At 37.8% G+C, this 21960-nt stretch overlaps 1 protein-coding gene across 3 annotated transcripts in view; it reads left to right on the forward strand.

Annotated features, from left to right (window-relative positions):
- LOC131032595 (probable serine/threonine protein kinase IRE4) overlaps positions 1-21960 on the forward strand; it is a 317811-nt gene that overhangs the window by 255699 nt on the left and 40152 nt on the right. For 2 of the 3 annotated variants that reach the window (XM_057963623.2, XM_057963616.2), the window contains 2 exons: positions 18365-18416; positions 18578-18634. In XM_057963623.2, coding sequence (XP_057819606.2) covers positions 18365-18416; positions 18578-18634 — 109 coding nt within the window. Of the gene's footprint in view, positions 1-18364; positions 18467-18577; positions 18635-21960 lie in introns of all 3 variants that reach the window. The other variant, XR_009103479.2, reaches the window with a different exon arrangement.

The raw sequence follows: 21960 nt of genomic DNA on the forward strand, positions 1-21960 counted from the left end.
TGAAAGGACCTCAACACTATGTTCTTCAGCTCCGATCCTAGGGTCAAAAATATCCTCCCTTTGTAAATGATAAGATCATTCACAATTGAATATCTGTTATCTTTTACCGACCCCTCAACGATGTCGGAAGCCCAAGAGTCCTTTGCGTACTCTGCCACAATCAGATGCCTCCAATCCTCTAAAACCTCAGCCATAGAGCTCAAGTGTGGATGGCGAGATAAAGCATCAGCAACTACATTCTATGTTCCTTTGACAAAGGCAATGCCAAAGTCATAAGATTGCAGCTTGCTCACCCATTTCTGTTGATGATCATTAAGATCTTGCTGCCCTAGGAAATGTCTCAAGCTATTATGGTCCGTTTTTACAACGAACTTACTGACTACTAGGTACTGCTTGAACTTGGCCAATGCATGCATAATGGCCAACATCTCCTTGTCATATATACTGTATCTCCTCTCAGGACCTCTTAGCTTCCTGCTCTCAAATGCAATCGGATGTTTGTCTTGCATAAGGACTACTCCAATCCCCTCACCTAAAGCATCACACTGTAGCTCAAAGGGTTTGGTGAAATCTAGCAATGCAAGCGCTGGAGAAGTAGTCATAAGTTGTTTGAACATCTCAACACAATCCTGTGCCTCCTGAGTGCAAACAAAAGCTTCCTTCTTCGTCAAATCTATGAGTGATGCGGCATGCCATGAATATCCATTAACAAATCTGTGGTAGAAACCACATAAGCCCAAAAACCTTCTAAGTTGTGTAAGATTCTCAGGTGTAGGCCGCTCAATGATTGCCTTGACCTTGTCAGGATCCATACATACTCCCTCTACGCTGATGATGTGGCCTAAGTACAACAACTCTTTCATGCCCAAGTCATACTTGGATTCCTTGGCATACAAGGATTCTTTGCCAAGAATACCCGAAACTGTATCAAGATGTGCAATATGCTCCTCCCATGATTTGTTGTACACCAAGATGTCATCAAAGAAAACCAGTGCAAACTACCTCAACTGGGAATGAAATACTTTGTTCATCGTGGATTGAAATGTAGCAAGAGCATTGGTTAGCCCAAATGGCATAGCCACAAACTCAAAATGCCCACAATGACAACGGAATGTTGTCTTCTCACTTCTCAGTATCCTGCTCCCTAACATGAATCCGATGATACCCTAACCTTAAATCTATCTTGGAAAAATATTGGGCAACATGTAACTCATCAATCCCAGGGATAGGATACCTGTTTTTAATGGTCTTCTTATTTAACAACCTGTAGTCAATGCACATCCGAAGGGTACCATCCTTCTTCTTGACCAAAACTACGGATGAAGCAAATGGTGACTTACTAGGTCTGATGTGTCCCATAGCTAGCAGCTCCTTAATGGTTTTTTCTATCTCATCCTTGAGCTGCTTGGGTGCTTGTAGGGAGTAACTATCACAGGCTTAGCACCCTCGTCCAACTCAATGATATGCTTTATCCCTCTGTCTGGAGGTCTACTAGGTGGAGTCTCACTGAATACCTTGGTATGCTTAATTCTCAACTCTTGTATGTCAAGAGGATAAATTGGCTTTTGCTGCTCCCCCTGTGTTGGCATCAAAACACATCTTGCTGCCCACTCAACCATGTCACGATGCATGAGCTGTTCCATCCTCTTGAAAGATATAGTCCTACAACTAGTGTCTCTGAGGGCCTTTAACACATGGGTCTTTCCATCCATCTGAAATCTCATTTCCATGATACGAAGGTTGAGGGTAAACTCACCTATGTCATGCAACCATGTCATCCGTAATACCATATCAGTATCTCCCATGTTCACCACATAAAAATCGACCTTGAACTCAAAGTTATTCAAATGCATGGGAAGATTTGAGATCATCTTATCACACTTGAGAGTGTAGCCATCTGCAACCTTCATTCTTATTCCCTCAAAGTCCTCCATTCGCATACCACGCCTCAACCAACCTAGCATGAATGAAATTACGTGTGGCACCAATATCAAGCAAGGTAATGATCTTTTGTTCGGCTAGGACTCCACGCATCCTGAAAGAACCTTTGCGCTAAATACTAGTGAGATGTGCCTCCTTAAGCTTCACTCTAATCTCCACTTCTACCTCATGTTTGGACTTCTCTGACTCGGAATCCTCATTATCTATCTGCTGATCAGATTTTGAATCCTCATGAAAAAACCACATAGCTCAATTGGCCTCACCCTTAGGCCTCAAGGGACAGTCATGGTTTGCATCATATGGTCCTTTGCAATAGAAACATAACTTCTTTTTTCTCAAACCATTAAGTGTCTCTCGATCAAAAGGGGCTGCTGATTTCCATTCTTGGTTTGACTTGTCTTCTTTCTTGGGAAAATTCTTGTTGTCAGAGTATGAAGAAGATCCTTTTTAGGAGAACTTTCTTGAAGGTGTTGCAAGTTCCATGCTTCGAGCCTTTTTCATTGCCTCCTGTAGTGTTGGTGGATCAAAGGCTTTCAACCTGCCTTTCAACAGCTCCATCAAACCTTCAGTGAACTTGACCACCAATCACCTCTCACTAATATTGGGAACCATAACTGATAACCTCTGAAAATCAGCAACATATGTTTTAAGAGTTCCATGTTGTTTCAATTGTGCCAACTCTCGGAAACTCACTTCAGGATCCTTAACATCAAATCTCTCTATCAATCTATTAATGAATTCATCATAAGTAGTAATAAGATTATGACCAAGAGTGACCAACCTGTGGTACCACCATTCATGATAAGCTCCCTCCAAGTGTAGTGTAGCAAAATCAATGGTGTCTTCTTCAAGCATTGGTCTCAATGATAGGTAGTTATCAAGCTTTTGTATCCATGCCCTAGCTATAACTTATTACTTCCATCAAAATAGGCCAATGTACTTATAATTTGTTCTTGCTGGAGCATAATGTTCATTTCTCCACCATTTCTCCTATTCCTTTGATTCATGAACTGATCAAAGGTCCATTCTTCTCTCAGATCTGGAGGTAAGGTGCTATATTCCAAGTAAGACTGCCTTGCTTCATCTCTGAAAGGTACAACTGCAGCAACTTGTGGTTATTCATCTCTTTGTGCAAAGGTAGGAAAAAGGGTTCTAGAGACTAATCCTCTAGTGATTGTAGCGTGTTGGACAGTTCTTTCCAATGTTCCACGGGCATTGGGAATGGGGGGCATAGGGACAGATTTTTGGGACAAGGGGAGAAAGGGCCTAAGTTTGGGGATGGCGGGGGGTGGTGGTGTTGATATAGTTATACAAATACTTATAGTACTTGAAAAACTAGTTTTGAAAAGATGTATAACAGTATAAGAATTTCATTTCAAATGAAACTATAGGAAATTAGTAAAATTATAACATAGCAAAATTTGAAATACTAAATCTAAATACGAAGATTTCTTGAATGCTAATTGTTAAATAAAATTTGACAAATGAAATTGTCAAATTGAAGATTTCTATTATCTCGAAAATATGAATATCTGATGTGATATGAGATATCACAAAGTTAATAAAGATTATTACATGATTCATCATTACAATGAGTAACAAATAGAGATACTAATAGCAATAGCATTACAAAAGACAAAATGCTAAAATGTCAAAACTCAAAATGTAGTGAAGGGAGTCCTCTAATCATCTACAAACTCCTCATCACCGAGATTTCTGGACTCCACAAGGTCAAAATCCCTCAAGCTCACACCAACCAGCCATGAATCTGAAGTGGTAGGATCATCCTCATCAATCTGTGAAGGCTCCTTTGGCTCTACATCACCAATTCCTCTCAACAACTGAAGAATTGGAAACCTGGGATAGCAGACGGATAGCTAGAGTGGTGGGCAAAGATTTCGGAACATGACAATTCCACCACAAAAGTGGGTCCTCCTGTGCCATAGTTTCTATATCCATCATTGTTGCATCTGAATGGCCTCTAAGAGTGGCAAATCTTTCCCACTTAGTGTGAATTATGTCGGCATCTCTAGAATCATGCATCTTCTCTATGCACCCAAAGAAACCCTTCTTCACCTCATCCTGAATCGATGTCACTCTACCCGGTCTAGCCTTGTACCACTTAGGATTCAAGGCCAAAGGCAGCCATATGCAAAGGAGTGTTTAACTTGTCCCATCTGTGTTGAATGATTGGTTGGATGTGCTCATTGTAGAATGCTATAGAGGGGAACTTCACTAGTACAACCACCCTCATCTGGTCAAGCATAGAGTCAATGCACTCATACACCTTTCCAAGATTAGGTGCATCCCCATCCCCATATTTGACGACTTGGAATATTGGAGAAATGATGGAGACAATGTATTTCGAATCAATCCAAAACTCATCGCTCTTCACTATCTCCTTCACCCTTCGCCCTTGCTTTGTCTTGGCCTCGACCAACCTATTCCACTCATTAGTCATAACCATGAGCTGCAATACCTCTTGCAACTCAATCATTCTCTCCAAGAGAATGAAATAGGATGCATATTTGGTCTCAACTGGTTTCAAGAACTCCTTCGCAAAGGTCTTGAAGAGTGCATGTGAAGTGTGGTGGTTGCAGATAAACATTTGCACATCTCTCGCATCGGTGACCACTCCTGTAATCCAGTCAATCTTCCCCATGTCCTTGAGTGCATTGTTCATGGCATGCATACAACATGGGGTCCACCAAATATGTTTGTAGGCTACCTCAATGAGTCTCCCTACTGCTCTACACACATGGGTTGCATTAGTCACTACTTGGACCACATTTTGTGCCCCAACCTCCTCAATAGCCTCCCTGAGGACTTGAAACTAAAAATCAGCATCTTTACGATGCCTTGTACAATCAACTGCTCTAAGGAAGTATGGGCCCTCTGTACATGTGACCATGATGTTGATGAGTGGACAATGGCTAATGTCCATCCATCCATCCATAAGAATGCTGCACCTAGATCCCACCCAACATGCCTCCATCTTCTCCATCAAAATATTGATCTTGGAATAGCACTTATCCAAGATCGAGGTCCTCATTTTCGTCTCACCTGGTGGCACATATGATGTTCCTCCCTTCGCCACCATAGCCATCATCTCCCTATAATAAGGAGACCGTGTAACATGAAATAGGATGCCATTGGGAAAGAAGAACTTGGCAATGGATTCATATATCTCATCTCTTAGTTGCACATTAAACATATCAGCTATGGGGTTACTCTAGCAGGCATGGCACTAGAAATAGAAGTGGAAGTGGATGGAGATCCAAACATCATTCCTCTCATCTGCAAAGCATGAGGATAAGTATGTGATGCATGCTGGCTCTGCTGAAGGGCTGCCCTAGCAGACGAAGTAGTAGGGAGTAAAAGATTTGTGTCATCTAGAACGCCCCAAAGCTTGTTAAACTCAATTTTGTACTGTATATTTTTAGGTTCCTTAAAAAATTACAATGATCCACACCTCCTATCCAAAAAAGAAAGTGTGCATTCACTCAAGTGATGCTACCAAACCATTCAACCCCATAAATGCCGCACTTCCACTTCCTTGTTCCCCCACCTGAACGTGATGTGCCTTCTACTCTTGAAGCAAACTGTTTGAGAGGAGATTTGGCATCATAAGCACCCCTAGCATACTGTGCCAACAACTCTGACGGGAAACCTGTACTAGCTAGTGCACTCGCCATGGAACTAGATTGGACTCCACGATCAGCCCCATCGTCACCCCCCTCATCCTCAGGTTCAAATTCTGAATCATGTTCACTATGAGAATGGATTTCCATCTCATCCTCACTCATGTCGTGGGAGCTCATTGTGAAAGCGACGCTGCATTTCACAAAATAAAAATAAAAATAAAATCAGCTTAGTTTAACAAATTGAAATTTGAAATTTCAATTTTGAAAACAAAATTTACAATTTATAATTATTTAAAAATTAAAATAAAAAATAATAAAATTGATGTTGAATCTTGAGGGAAAATAATAAATGAATGAATTCATCATTTTGCCCTCAAGATTCAACATCAAATCAGATTTTGAGATGAATAAGAAAAAAAACCAAACAAAGAACTGAAAAATGAAAATCAGAAAAAAAAAAAAAAAAATCAAGAATTATACCTATGTGAATTGTAGTTATATTTATGTAAATTAATTTCTTGCATTTATTGAGTTTATTTATCAAAAATTGTAATGCCCCATTTTGTAAATGCCCCAATTTTTGCCCTAAAATCAAAATCCCAAGTAAAGTAAGAAGTGAAATAGAGATATCATTACCAATTAGATCCTGATTGAGACTCTTCAATCATATCAGATATAAAATTGATATTTCCTACTAGGGTTAGGAACATTATCTTAATCATCATTGTATATTACCTAAGTTACCGGTTCGGGTTCGGGCACCGGTTCGAGTTCGAAGAACCCAATACACCAGTACGGCAAAATTTTGAAAAGGGGTTTGGGTTCGTTTGGGTTCGTTAGTACAAAAACATGTAAATTTTATATATATATATATATATATATATATATATTGATATTTGTGAAGCCTATAAGCATGAATTAAAATTTGCATGTCACGTAGCATCATATAAACAACAAAACAAACATAAGCTTTTAATCATAGCATCATATACATCAAGTTTAATATCAAAATGACAAAATATTCAAGTATCATTGTTTCAACTTTCAACAATATAAACTTAAAGTTTAATCATCAAATGGATCATCTAATTCATCCTCCTCCTCCTCCTCCTCCTCCTCATTGACCTTGACATTAGATGAGCCAATGCCACTTGCACTTGCACTATAAGTTGGCTCAATTTCCAAGTCATCAAGTGTCAATGCAAGAAGCTGAGAAGCAGGAGCATCCAAATTAGTATGTTCTGGCTCTATATCCCACATCTTCGTTTCCCCTTGTGTGTAGTCACGTCGTTTGTGTGAAAGAAGACGTAGGTTGGAATGCACATATACTAAATTCTCCGCTCTTTTTGATAGCAACCTATTGCGCTTTACTGAGTGGATGAAAGAGTATGTGCTCCAATTTCTTTCTGAAGCAGATGAACTAGCAACCTATGAAGACAAAGTAAACAATTAAAGTTATACATTAATAAAAATAAAATTACTAGCAACCTATGAAGACAAAGTAAACAATTAAAGTTATACATTAATAAAAATAAAATTACTAGCAACCTATGAAGACAAAGTAAACTATAAATAAACTAAGACTTGTAAATTTAAAATTTTAATTAATTAAACTTGTGATAAAACTTTTATAGCGAGGGGTTGTAGGTGTTGGAAGCATGTGCCATGGAAGTACCACCAGCTATGAGCATCCTTCTTGGATCTATGACGAAGTGCATCAACACTTAGACCATTCCCATTTGCGAATTCTATGAACTCATTTGTAACAACATCTTGCAAATCATCATCGGGATATAGTCTAAGAAATGCTGCCTTGTACCCATCAGATACTTCTAGATCTCTCCATGGTGGAATCCTTCCTGGTTTATCAAGAAACTGATTGCTATAGTACTTAGGTGTCAAGGCATAGGCAAGAAGATGCAAAGGAGTGGTCATCTTATTCCACCTTTCTACAATAATTACTTCCAGTTCTTTGAAGAATTTCTCCTAGGGGTCATTCTCTTTTTCATTTATAGTGACCTTTATTTTTTCAAGCATTGAGTCAATGCCATCATAAATCTCACCTATGCAAGGCCTATCCATGTCTGTATAGCGAATCATGCTCATGATGGGCTCAGTGATACTTAGGAGATATGTAACAAGTTCCCACCATTTCTCATTCAATATTCTATCCCTTATTTTTTCTGCCCTCTCAATGCTACTCTACTTCCATACAGTCCAATTGGTGTTGATCACCATATTGCATAGTGCCACTCTAACTTTCACAAGTCATCTTAAGACGATTGTGTTTGATGCAAAATGGGTCTCAGCAACCTATAACACAAATTAATGCCAAATGATTAAAAAATAAAGGCAAACTTTAAAGAAGGAAGAATACACAATATAGCTTACACAATGATATTATGAACATTGAAAATTAAAAAAAATCAGAAAATGTAAAATTAAATTACTATTTCACTTACCTTCAATAGCTCCAAATTCGAATAGGTTCTAAAAATCCCTTGAGACATGTGGTGGTTTGTGATGAACATCTGGATGTCCTCAGCCTCTGCATACACATCTCTAATCCATTTTATTTTTTGCCCAATCCTTTGTAGCATAAGATTGAGTGAATGTACCGCACAAGGTGTCCAAAAGATGTGATCATAGCATTGCTCAACCAACAAACTGGCAGCTCTACAATTGTTTGCATTGTCCGTTATGACTTGGACAACATTACGGGGTCCCACAGACTCAATGGCGGAGATGAGAATTTCTGCAATAAATTGGCCATCTTTTATTTGGCCCTCATAATCCACAGCTTTCAAAAACATTAGCCCTTTAGGGGACACCGCTATGACATTGATCAAGAGACAGTTTTTAGCATCTTTCCACCCATCTGAAACAATTGTTACACCTGTCTCAACCCATGAATCCCTTATGGGTTTCAATGCATCTTCAACCCTCTTCACCTCTTTCTCCAATAATGTTCCACGTACCTTCTCATAACCGGGGCCCTTCTACCCTCTTGGAGCCTCATTAACACTTTTTATCATTTGCTTCCAATATGGGGAGCGAACAACATTGAAAGACAACCCGTTTGCATAAATGCACCTTACTATATCTTCGTCAGCATTGTCTCTACTCTCATTTTGGGATGCGGTTTCTAAAGGCCCCTTTGTTCTTTTACGTGTCAAGGGTGGTTCACTTTGAGGTTCATTTGTGGCAAAGAAGGGGTGGTCTTCTACTACAATGCTAGGATTAGAAGGGCCTTGCATTCCCTTTGTTTTCTTTGATGCGGTTTGGTTCAATCTACGGGCTTCTCTCTCTTCTGCCGCCTCATGCTCCCTAATATATTTCATCACTGTCTCATTTGGTATAGGTTTACCAGCTTTTCCAGGGCATTTTTTGATGCCTCTTCCTTCTATTCCACACAAATGGCCTACCACCCAATAATATGAACTATTACGTTCAATATCACATCCATGGCATCTCCAACGGAATCCCCCACCTCCCGGAAGTTGTTTTATAATGTCCACATATTTCCATAAGGGAGAATTTGGATCATTTCTTTGTTTTGCAATTATTTGTTCATTGCCAATGGAGGAAGATGTAGATGCCATTCTAGTTCCTATGGCAAGAAATAATATAAACATATTCAAAAACAAAAACTAAATAATGAAAAAAAAATCAAGTTTCATGTTTGACAATTTGTGAAACAAAAATAGTTGGAAAAAATGTTAAAAAACCTACCTCTTGCAGCCAATGGAAGCTTGAAAATGTATGGAAATGATGCTGCAACACTTGTTGAAGCTTCAAAAATCAGTTTTCAACTCCTCTTTGATCTTGGAAGCCAAATTTTGTTCACCCTTTCTTCAACCTGCTCTCATAAAACTTTTGTTTGCAACACAAATGAGGTGAAATGAGTGAATATAATGTTTTAGAAGTCACTTTTAGGTTATAAGTTTCACTTTTTAGAAGGCGGAATTCAAAAAAAAATTAAATTTGCCATATTTTTTGCCTTTATGAGCCGCTCGGGTTCGACTGGGTTCGACCAAGGTCGAACCACCTCTGGGTTTTTCGAACCCTGGTCGAACTGGACCCGAACCACGGACCCAGTCGAACCAGGACTCGTACCAAGGGGCCTAGGGGTGAACCCGGTAACCTAGTAAATTACATAATGTGCATGTGGGATTCAATAATACTTTCCCTTACAACCTATCCCCATTAGGGAGTCCCCTAGAATATCATATAAGGCACCTCAAGCTTATTCTTTTCCATCAAGCCCAAAAGCACAAAATGACACCCGCTATTCGGCCTCTTGCCACTTGGGGTTGCTCTACACAAATGGAACCTTGTGCTACTTGCATCCCTTATATGTATTCAATTCTACCTTCCATAATGAGATGGTTGGTTGAATGAAGTGTTAAGGAATCTACTATATAGTTTATTATGCCCAATATCATAATAGCAGCGATAGAAATATATAAATATATATATTAACATTAATATGCTAATTACATCCATTCCTACATAGAAGACAAAATAGAAAATCGGTAAGATCATGGTCTATGCATTATGCATCAGACACAATCACTTATAGAATTAACCGGGATTGTATGCTGACTAATATGCTGACTATTATTCATTTATTCAGATTCCTACTTGATTGATCTCTCTTGAGTCTTGATCGATTGCTCTTCTTCTTCTGTTCTTTCTATATATAATATATTTCAGCAAATATAAATAATGAACTCATATACTTAATGACATAATTCCACATTAATCTTGCTAGATTCGGCTGATGGTAATAAGCAGAATCTCTATCCTTAATTTCTAATAACAGATTGAATACTTATTCATATTCCTCTATGATGTCCTTTTCCAAATGAATGGATTTCCCTTTAATACCACATCATGTGCGATTCTTAATGGAGGTGATGATTCTAAAGATAGACAACTTCTCACCAAGGGTGACATCCCTTTGTTGCTGCCTTATGCTTGTTTTAATTATTATTTCAGTCCCATGGTAATTGCTAATTAACCTAAACTACTTTCCTAAGGAAATCGCTTAAATTCTTCAATTGGAATTAAGTGTAGGTTGTGATAATTGTGACGACTGCGATAGGATAGTTGTGAGGCTGTGACATCCTTAGTGGAAGGAAAGGCTGAGATCTTTTTCCAAATAATACTCCCTCACAACTCATGACTTATTTTCCTTTGACGTATGGAAATACAATACTTGCCATGGTTACAAAGAATTTCCTCTATTTTGTTTGTAACGTGATGCCTTTAATATTCAACTGGGGCGTTACAAAAATACAAAAAACTAGTTACAGATGTTTCATATGTCCTACACTATCCACAAATATTTGTCCTTTTAGAACAATGCACCACTTCTACGCTTATTTGTGTTGCTTTTGCAAATTTTTGCTTCTACTTGCTATTATATAGCTTGTTTTTGCTCATTTTTCTAATGATCTTTACAACTAGCCACATCTAGGGTTTTTGGCCCAGGCTACAACTTAATAAATAATTTTCTCCCTTGTGTATTTTTACAAATTTCATAGGCATGAACCTCCTTCAATTGTTGATGTCACTTTCTACCTTAATAAGGGATTTCAACATTCTTCTATTAGCCAAGGTTTGCCATTGTGCTAAAAGATCGACTTGTTAATGCCCGATACAAATATTAGAGATAAGCAAACCATGAGAGGCGATTAAGCCATGTCGCAAATCCTTGAGCGTGGCACTGAACAACCAAGGGGGCGAAGGGTGCACACCTTCCAACAATTACCCCCCCCCCCAAGTGCGATCAAGGGATTTGAACCCGTGACCTGAGGTCTAGTAACCATTTGTTAGCCAAGGTTTGCCATTGTGCCAAAAGATCGATCTGTCAACACCTAATACAAACACCAGATAAACAAACCATGGAAAGTGCTTAAGCGATATCACAAATCCCTGAGGGTGGCACTGAACAACCAAGGGGATGAAGGGCACACACCTTCCAACATCTCCTTGTGCCACCTTTGTTCTTGATGTTTAACGGCTAGTGTTGTACCCATCGTAAGCTTCTTTAGCATCTCCTAGCTTTATACCAATATTGGTAGAAACTAAAATAATGGGATTAAGAGAAATTGGTGTGCATTTTATTGAGTGCTACATTATATAGATTTAGGAAACTTTCTACTACAACCAACTCATTTTTCTTTTTGATGAATATATAGTGGTCATGTGGATTATGCCCTTTGTATTCATAAGATTGAACATAATTACATAGTTCTTCCTTACAATTGAGATGGACAAATTAAAAATCCTAGACATTCTATACTATACAAAAGATGAGATTAGGAAATTCCTATCTTAACCTATATAATATATCAAGTACTATAGTGATACTAGATATTTAAAAGGGATCCAAGTTATGTATTCTGAAACCAAAGGCCAAAGCAAAGTGCAATGCTCCTACCTCATTATTAGAGACATTTGAGATTAGTACCTTGAGCCAAGAAATGCCTCCAATGACCACGAGCTCCATTACTCTAGAAATCCTAATCTCTATGATGCTTTCTACTTATGTGCTCTTCCTTTTGAGGAAAGGTAGTAGAAACGAATAGTTTTCATTTCCCACTCACCACACCATTGTTGACAACTAGTGTCGAGAGTAGGAAATCTTGAACAGACAACCATTTGAATTATGTCATCTAGACCCTCGAGAAATTGGCTTTTAATTAGACTATCTATCATCTTTTTGACCATTTCTTTTGCTTCTCCTAGGCCATGTTAAACTATAAACAATGACAAGATATCAAAATTCACTTGGCATCGATGTTTCAAGATTATAAACTCTCTTAATCCATTGTATTGCATATAGTGGAAATCCACTCCTAATTTTAAAGACCATTTTAAAACGTTTTTCGGTGATCTCACCAAGGAATGCCTTCTACCACTAGCTACTGATCAATCTTATAGGTGTGCCCATGGTGGTGGTTGGTGGTAAAAGAGAGTTTTGAACTGTAGTTACTAGAGTAGCTTATAACACTTTGGAGAGATCCATCATAATTGTAAATGATATCACCTCTAATGTGGCTTTGACCTCAATCCTATTTTTTAGATTTAGCTTGACTTAGCATAGGATTTGGGCAATACATGTCATGTGATAATAAAACAGATGTGTAGGGAACCTTCCTAGTTCTGCCCTCAAATTGTTGATTAAGGACTTCAGGAATATTGTCAAAAAATTCGGATGTAAACTTTTAAATTACTGGTCTGTGGTTTCAGTCTGGTATATTGGCTTGAAGATTATGATAAAATGTTCCAAAGACTTATAAATCAATGCTACAATGATTAAACTATAATCTAAATGCAAGAATGACTCATCTTGAACTTTTACAATGCACATATATGACTTCTATATGCAAACTAATCACCTACAGCCAAGTGACATTTCGTCATACAATTGGCATGCAAACTAGAGTATGGAAATGAGAGCTACAGCCATAAGCATTTTATCGAACATTTGCCATGCAATTCCTATTATGAAATGTTGACTTTCAGCTAGGGACATTAAGACAAACAGTTATCTTGCAAACTGAAATAAATACTACAAATATATCATATGCAACTCCTTTTTATTGATGTCCCAATTACCACAGATATGAAAGGGCCAGGACTCTTGGCTTACAGCTGAATATGATATGAAACAAAATACCCAGGTTTGAGTACAATGGCAGCATACAACCAACTTCGAATGTCTATTAAATACTGAAATTAAATGCAAGAGAACCTGATCCAATGAAGCGCCTACATTGTGGGTAATGTAGCAACTCAAATACCATGTAAATTGTGAAGCAACATGTGTGGCTGCTGCTACTATAGTACGGCCTCCAACAATTATAAATTCTACCCAAATTTCAATGTCATGACAGCAGCAACTAATCTGGAAATGAGCAGCAATTAAAACCCTTGAAGAACCCTTGAGTAGACTCAACTAAGGTGCAATATACTGTAGCGCAGTACTGTAGTGTTTACTATTCATGGGTACTGTAGCGCACTGTTCATGTGCACTGTTCACGCGCACTGTAGCAGCAAATAAACCCTCTGTATGATGTTCTCAGTCTGCCATATACATATGCCCTCAGCGATGCCAATAAATCTGAAAATAAATCCCCAATCAGCACAATGTCAACTTCTGGATGAAGCCAACCCTAGGAGCAACTTCAGATGAATATCTCACACCCTCAGATTGCTGATGCAATGAAGTCTTCACGTTCTCCAATGCCGATACTCTAGACAAGCTGCAGAAACCCCAGCTTCTTCTCCAAAGCCAAGAGACAAGTCTTCTCATCAAAAATAACAATGATCAATCCCCCTTCTCTTCTTTTCAAAAGCCTTATATATATTTCCCATGAAGGTTCGATTTTCTCCAATAAGGCATTAAATCAATTAATGATATTAAATGACATTTAATGATATAATATTTTCACTTTGTCATTTAATATTTCACCTTCGTAAAAGAGTCACACTTAATTAATTAAATGGTCCCCTTTAATGATACTTTAACCCTTATTTAAGTTATAATATAAAATTATATTATAACTTAATAATATAAGCTCAAAACATTAATGTTTATTTAAACTAAATAAACATTAATATCTCCATTAATACTCAACATTTTTAAACGCCGTCTGCGCTGGGAGCTGACATGATGAAGCTGCATATGACCATACCCCTTTACTAAAAATAGAAGGGGTCCATCTCTAACATCTCAAACTTACTATAAATAGTAAGTATAGCAAATGAAGTCCAAATGATACCAAACGAAAACCAGATCGAAACACACTGAACTCTGGAGACGATACAAGCCTCGGGAGACCCTCTATCCATACTCATTAACCTACGAGGGTCAGAATGATAGGCTAATCACCAAAAAACCGTGTCTGCTAAAATGGGGACATTACAAGATGCCATTTGCATTTATGAAGCACACCACTCATAAATTAATGGTTGAAGGATGGCCAATCAACTAATCACAACCTTCACTTGTTTAGCTTTCCATTTTGTTTGTGAGTTTCAACCATGTGTCCACCCTACTAGTAATTAAACAATGTTTACAATCCTGATCCATTTTGGTTGCATGATTTGCCAAAATCTCATCCTCTCCATTTATATCTCTATAGCTTTGTTGGATAGTAAAAATTTCTAATGAATTCGAGAGGGGCCATGCGCCTTGGAGAATATCATTAATTTTTCAATTTACCAATTTACTATTTCTGATAGTGTTGATAATCACCCTAAGTTTCCCTTGATCTCCATTTATATCTTGAGATATCCCCCTTGATTTTTTTAAAAATATTTCCAATTACAAACATTACAAGCACCTATTAGGGTTAGAAAATGATAATCAAAACACTGCTGAAATTAACCCTTCCACTTTCTGATCACCAAGAGCCTAGTGTGGGAAGGTGAGAGAATATGGTGATAAGGGGATTGTTAGCTTCAATAACCAATTGAAAATTACAAGGCTGGGCGGCAAGCCAGCCCCTTCCGCTTATCCAACGGGTGATAGAGATTTCAACAACAGTATGGCGGTATGACCAGCCAATTATAGAATCCAAGAAACTGAAATAAGCAACAATCACTCAACCACTTGTTTAGTGGGAGGACAGAAAATGAAAATTACAATCTACTTGACCACTTATTCAACAGAAGGACAATATTACAATAAGATAAGATAAGCTTCAAAGCCAACCTCTTCCACTTCTTCAGTGGGTCATGTGTTACAATCCAGAAAGAAATAGTTGTTAGTACAATTAATCAGCTTTACAATATATAGGATGAGATTTCAGAATAAGAACATCACTATCCATTGCTACAAATGATAAGATATGCACTCCAAAACCACCAAAGACTAACCACTCCAAAAACAACACTTCTCACTATCAATCTTCAAAATCTGATATTCAAACAGCAAGCTGGAAATACGCAGACCAGCAACTACAAAACTCACAAAAAAGCTCACAACTTTGCCCACACTCAACAGAATGACCCCAAATCAGATGCAAATGAAAGCGAAGAGATAGGCGATTAAGCTAGAACTAACATAACACAACAAACAGACCCAAAACTATTTCGCACGCATCTCAAGGCAGCTTCTGCATGGTATGGCTAGGGCAGAAATTCGATTTGCATTATAAAATTAATGACTCCAAGATAAGCACTAAAAACTTACAGGAATGATCGCCTAGAGCATAGAGAAATAACGAGCCAATACCCAGATTTGGCAGATAACCACACAGAGACATATGAGCAAAACACACCTACATCACACTGAAAACAGCAACTTGGAACTCACACCCAACACTCCAAAATCAGAAAACTTCAAACACAAACTTCGCAATGAATTTCATCTATTCTCCTAAGTGAAGAACAATCCCACAGTCTCAACTAGTCGCTATCTTTCAAGCGAGAAGCTAAGCATTCAATCTAGGAGGAAGCATTCCTCGAAGCATTCAATCAGCATTCTGACAGCACTTCATTACAATATTCATGTTTACCCCAAAATGAGAGCCCAAGGCCTTTATTTATAACCACTCAGCAGACTAAATTCAAATTCAAATTCCACTCAAAATGGCACCCAAATTCCATTAACATTTCATTTCACCTCCTTAGCATAATTTTCCCAACTCGCATCCATCCTTAATCACCACTTTTTGATAAAAATAATGCTTATAAAGTAAAATTGATGAAATTGCACTATGGCATCAAAATGTGATGGTGAAATATTTCGCTTAAATAGACTTAGGATAAAAATAATATTTCCTTTCTCTAAGTCATCCAAGTTTGAATAAAATACATATAAGCCTAAGTCATTAAAATATACTTTTCTTCAAATACTGACAACTGCCTACATTGAGTTGAGGCCAAGGTACCGACTGCATTGTCAAAAATAGTCAACTGAACTGGACCACAGGAACCTGCCAAAAATAGTACTCACTATAAATAGCTTACTACTAAACATATTAAGTGTTTCCAAAGTGATTTTCACCACATTCTAAGCAGTTGTTGTACTTAATAAAAATAGTAAGTCCAGAAAAGGTCTTCAGATTCATTTGCATGTCATACCACTACGAAGCTCTCTGAAAACCCAGAAAAACACAGAGAAATAAGCTGCCCTCACCTCCACTTACTAAAAATAGTAAGTCTGCCAAACTTCGCTATTTGCTATGCATGTACCATCATTGCGAAGCTTTTTGAAAACCCAGAAGGAATTCATAACCCAAACTGACAAGCTCCAACATGCAAGCCACCAAAAATGCTGAAACATCCTCCCAGAGGTAGGAAACCCTAATTTCTTCTTCCGACTAGCCTACGAGTCTCCGGAATAGGCTAACGGTCAACTAAGCTTATTACTACTGAGAAGGGGACATTACATATTTGTATATTTCTGATAATGAATTCAAGGGCAAAGGCTTGGGCTTCATCCTCATTGTTTGTACCCTACTTGATTTATTTTGATGCAGCCCTAGTCGGCCTTACCTTATCTTCTCTTATTTGACAACTGGATCCCAAAATTCCAGGATTTCTTTTGAAACTTGATCAAAGCTCAGCTTTGATCAACCTTGAGGGGAAGGATCTATTTTAATCCTTCTCTCTAGTTTAGGGAATTAACTCGTCCATTTCCACTAACTTGTGTATTACAACCAACTCATTAAAGAGCTACAACAATCTTATTAATTATTTACAACTAACCACTTAATTATTTAAGTTTAAATATACACTTCATTATATTCTAATACCAGCACATGTTCTTTATCAAGCCACTTTCATAAATCCACAGTGGTTATTAATGATGTCCTTTGAGTGCATTTGTAGCTACTAGTTGAAATTTAATGATGTTGATATGCCAGTCATCTTCTTACTGAGCAATTAATATTAGATAAACTCAGTTTTAGTTGTTTGGTAATCTAGAAGAGAAATAACATGCTTATATTGAAAATTAAGATTATTTTCCAAATAATTCATATGGTAATGTTATATTGAGGTTTTGTGATGATGTAAATGAGTTTGATATTTGAATGATGTCAAGCGTGATACCACCTTAGAAACTTTTCATTAGCCTCAATGGAGTATAGGCCATGTATAAGCCATAACAAGGTTTGTGGGAACCAAATTTCCTCATTTAGTGGTCGTGATTTTTTGGTGTCACTTAGTTAATTATTAGTTTTGAGGTACACAAAAAACTCTATTTACATGTGCAACTTGTATGGTATATTTAACTATAAAACAAGATAACAACATTTAAAGTTTTTTCTCTTATTTTCAGAAGCTTTTCTTCAATGTCTAGTCGTTAAAATTTGATGCTGTCATGTTTGTTTGTTTTACATGTCCTGCATCTTGTGTCTTTAATGCTACATTAATTCATCTAAATAATAATTATTAATGTTATTTATTGCCCTTTGAAATTGTGTTCAAAGTTTGTGGATTTCTATATGCTCTCGTCTGCATTTGTGGACATGTTCAACATTTCATTCTTTTTTCTCTTTGAGATTTTCTAGACTAGCAACTTGAATCTCATCCAAATTAGACTACAGAGACATCTAATGCTATCATTGTTGAAACTTGAAATGATATGCCATTAACTTGTCTGTTAATTTTCTCTCTCGACAGCTGCGAGTCATGCAGCATGTTGACAACTTTTGATACAAAATATGTTTAGAGTATATACATTAATGTTGAGTTGTCAACATGTCTTATCTCAGGAAACAACTCTCCTTTACTTTTTCTTGTTTTATATACAGGCTTCTTACAGAGGATCCAAATCATCGACTGGGGGCAAAGGGAGCAACAGAAGTGTGCACTGACCTTATCCTTTGCTACAAATTTTGAATCTCAGTAGATGTGTAGGCTTCTTAATAAAATATGACCCTTCTTGTCAATGCAAGTGAAAAGTACTTTGTATTTTATTTACTATGTGCCTGTTATTAATGAAATGTGTTGATGTTGACCTGCAGGTGAAAGTTCATCCATTTTTTAATAATATAAACTGGGACACATTGGCAATGCAAAAGGTAAGGATAAATATGAAATATTTTGTTCTTGTTGCTTGTTTGGACCACTCATCTATAGTGTGTGTATATTTGTGTGCTTTTGCCAAAATTTTAATGCCATGGTTTTGTCAATCAAAAAGGAATATAGTCTTAATACCTTTTGATATGTACTGAAATAAATTCTTAAGCGTCTGAGAATAGTGACACTAATGTATTCAGTTCACATTCATTTTCTTTTTTACTTTTGCAGTTGGAAAACATTTTTTCTGATGAAGTGTCAATCAATAGGTTCTGACCTTTCTTATGTGAAAATGCGGATATAGGATATACCATTAGTCCAACAAGTTGTAATTCTTTTATTTATGTATGCTTTAAGGATAGAAATCATGTAACAAGTAATAGAAAACATGCAGCCACTTGATTATAAAGCCAGAGGAATATGTGATAGAAAATGGGAAGGATCCAACTTATGCATGGCAAATTCAAAGGTGGTCTTTGTCAGATTGAAAGATTTTGATGACTATAAATGAGTAGAAAAAATCAATGAAATTGATTTTACTTATCCTTGGCAGTGTAAGGGAAATTATATTGGGAGCATTATGGTTAATAAGAAAATATGATGTACAAGCAAGTCACATAACTTTGAGTCAAGAACAACTTGATAAACCAAAGAGTAAGAGGCAATCAATTGAAGATAAAATAATACTAATAACCATATGGAGGAGAAGTAATACATAACAAAATCTTAAATGCAATAGAAAGAAAAAGATGACACACTCAGGTTATAACATGACTAATTACCCTAGGAAACCCCTTGGAGAAAAACCCAACAAAAACAACACTCATTTTGTTCTCAATTGTTCACAATACAATAAGATATGTATTGCTTCTGCTTGATTCTAATCTGTGTGAGTATTTGTAGGCACATCACTATAAGAAATTTCTAAGCAAAATTACAATACAACCAAGTACCAAATATAATAGCCCACATTTTTTCTAGGAAAACATACCCCCATATCCACCCATGACTCCCCCATATTCCCTAGTTGAAGCATAGACTCAAGCCCCACTAGGTGTGTCGGGTTGTGTTGGGGTGTAAAACATGCGAAGTATGCAAAGCATATCCAACAAATCTCCTACTTGTTAAATAATTTACATAAGAGCCACACACACATAGATCAGGCAACTATGCCCATTTATTTCTTACACCAAGCAAGTTTGTCTATATTAATTAACTCCATCACAGAGTCAACAAAACTCTTCAATTTAGTGACATTCAAGAAAAAAAATTTGTCTTCAAGCATGTCTCTAAAAAATTATATTGGACACCAATATTCTTCATTTGAGCATTATAAGTGGGGTCTTTTTGCCAAACAAATTACAGTTTTATTGTAAAACTATATCCTTATGGACTTCCGTAAGAAATAACATTTGAGTAGAACTTTTGTAACCATACCTTTTGCTTACATGTGTGGCTCCCATGTACTCAACTTCTAGAGTTGAAAATGCAACAATTGCTTGCTTCTTGCTCCTCCAACTAACCACTCCATCAAAAAATAGGCATTTCATCACTTGTAAATCTTGTAGCTGTAGGTCTTGTTATCACAAAAGATTGCACCCTTGCTGAGCTATCAACTCAACAACCTTGTGAAACATGGAAACAACCCCGAAGTGTGGGACCTTGTGCAAGGGGTTGAATCTTCGGAGAAGGTCGGCTTGTTAGACACAATGCACCACTGAGAGGGGGGGTGAATTAGTGGTTCTTAATCTTTTTCCCTTTAACTAACTTATGTGTGTATACTGGTTATGGGATCTAGCATAATGCAGACTTACTGGTTAGTGGGGAGACTTAATCACAAATGCAAACGCACACAAGGGACCATTACATAACACTAGCAAGTACGAGGAAAACCCAAGATGGGAAAAACCTTGGTGAGCAATGCTGCTGGAGTCTACTGCTCCAATCCAGCCTCACAATCAAAACTGTGTTACAATGTTTAAGGCACCAGCCCAAGGAGCTACAACCCCTGATTGATTTATGGGCTACCACCCAAAGGAGCTACAACCCTTGCACCGAGCTACAACTTAGTGATCACAAAGATAACTTCGAATACAAAATTAATACTACTGTTACGAGTGAATCTTGTAACCATCTCATATACCTCTCTCTGCTGGTGAGACACCTTCTCTACTACATCAGTTCACTATTCTGTTGCTCTCATCTGCTGCTTTGCTTGCTGGTAAACTCTACTGGTTTATCTCTCCTCTATTCTGCTCTACTGGATCTCCTTCTCTCTGTTCTGCTCTTTACCGGTACTATACTCTATCGGTTTTGTGTCTGCCTTCTCTACAGCTTCCTTCACTCCTGCTCTGCTGGTATGAACACTACCGGTTCTGCACGGATACTGGTTGAACTCTTCAACCTGGTTCTCCCTCACACTGCTCTTCTCTCACATGCAGAAGTAACACTTAATCACTTCGCAGCAGCACTATCTTCTTCTATTCAGCAACACTTCTCTCTCATCCAGCGGCAACCATCTCTGATTTTTGGCTTGCATATTTATAGCCTGGTTTTCCTACCAAAAGCCAATTCAAATCTCAAGTGGCTAGGGTTTCCTCATCAACCTCGAGGCAAACCAAATCCAATCAGATCTTGTCCGATCTGATCTACCAGACAGCCAACTGTTCATCTCCGCCATTGCCACCCCTTCCAAATCACGTTTTCCAAATATAGAAAACACAGCCCTTCATCTCAACTTGCATCTATCAAAGAAACATTAATACCTCTGTTGTTCCCTCCTCGAGGTCTTCTCACAAACTGACTTTCTTGCTTTGATCCAGGTGCCAACCACTCCCTGATTTGTCTCAATCACTTATTCTTCCTCGAGCCGCACTCTTTTGATCCGATCAACAAATCACGGGATCCATATTGAATGCACAATAGTAGAGACACCTATCTCTACATGGCACTCCACCGACCTCTGCATGCTTGCCACTTCATCTCCTCGTGGCATCCAAGTCGACCAACTGCCAGCTTTGATCGGTGTGTCGATTCAGGTATCACCGACCAACCACTCAACCGGTTCTTCTCTTCTACCGGATTACTAACCCTGCTGGTCAAACCCTCAAACCGGTCTGTCATCAACTTTGCACTCTGCTTCTCTTCCCGTGGACTGCTCAATCAGTCAGCACACTTGCTAACCTGCCTTATGCACAATCTTCATCAGATGGGGAGTCTTTTGCATCTGCACCTTGTCCATATTACCGGTGAACATTCATACCGGTAAAAACTCTTGATGACACCATGTCAGCAACCTTCACCAGACTCCATCTTCAATCCGGCCATT

This window comes from Cryptomeria japonica, chromosome 3 (assembly GCF_030272615.1).
Source record: "Cryptomeria japonica chromosome 3, Sugi_1.0, whole genome shotgun sequence".
Classification (NCBI taxonomy): Eukaryota; Viridiplantae; Streptophyta; class Pinopsida; order Cupressales; family Cupressaceae; genus Cryptomeria; species Cryptomeria japonica.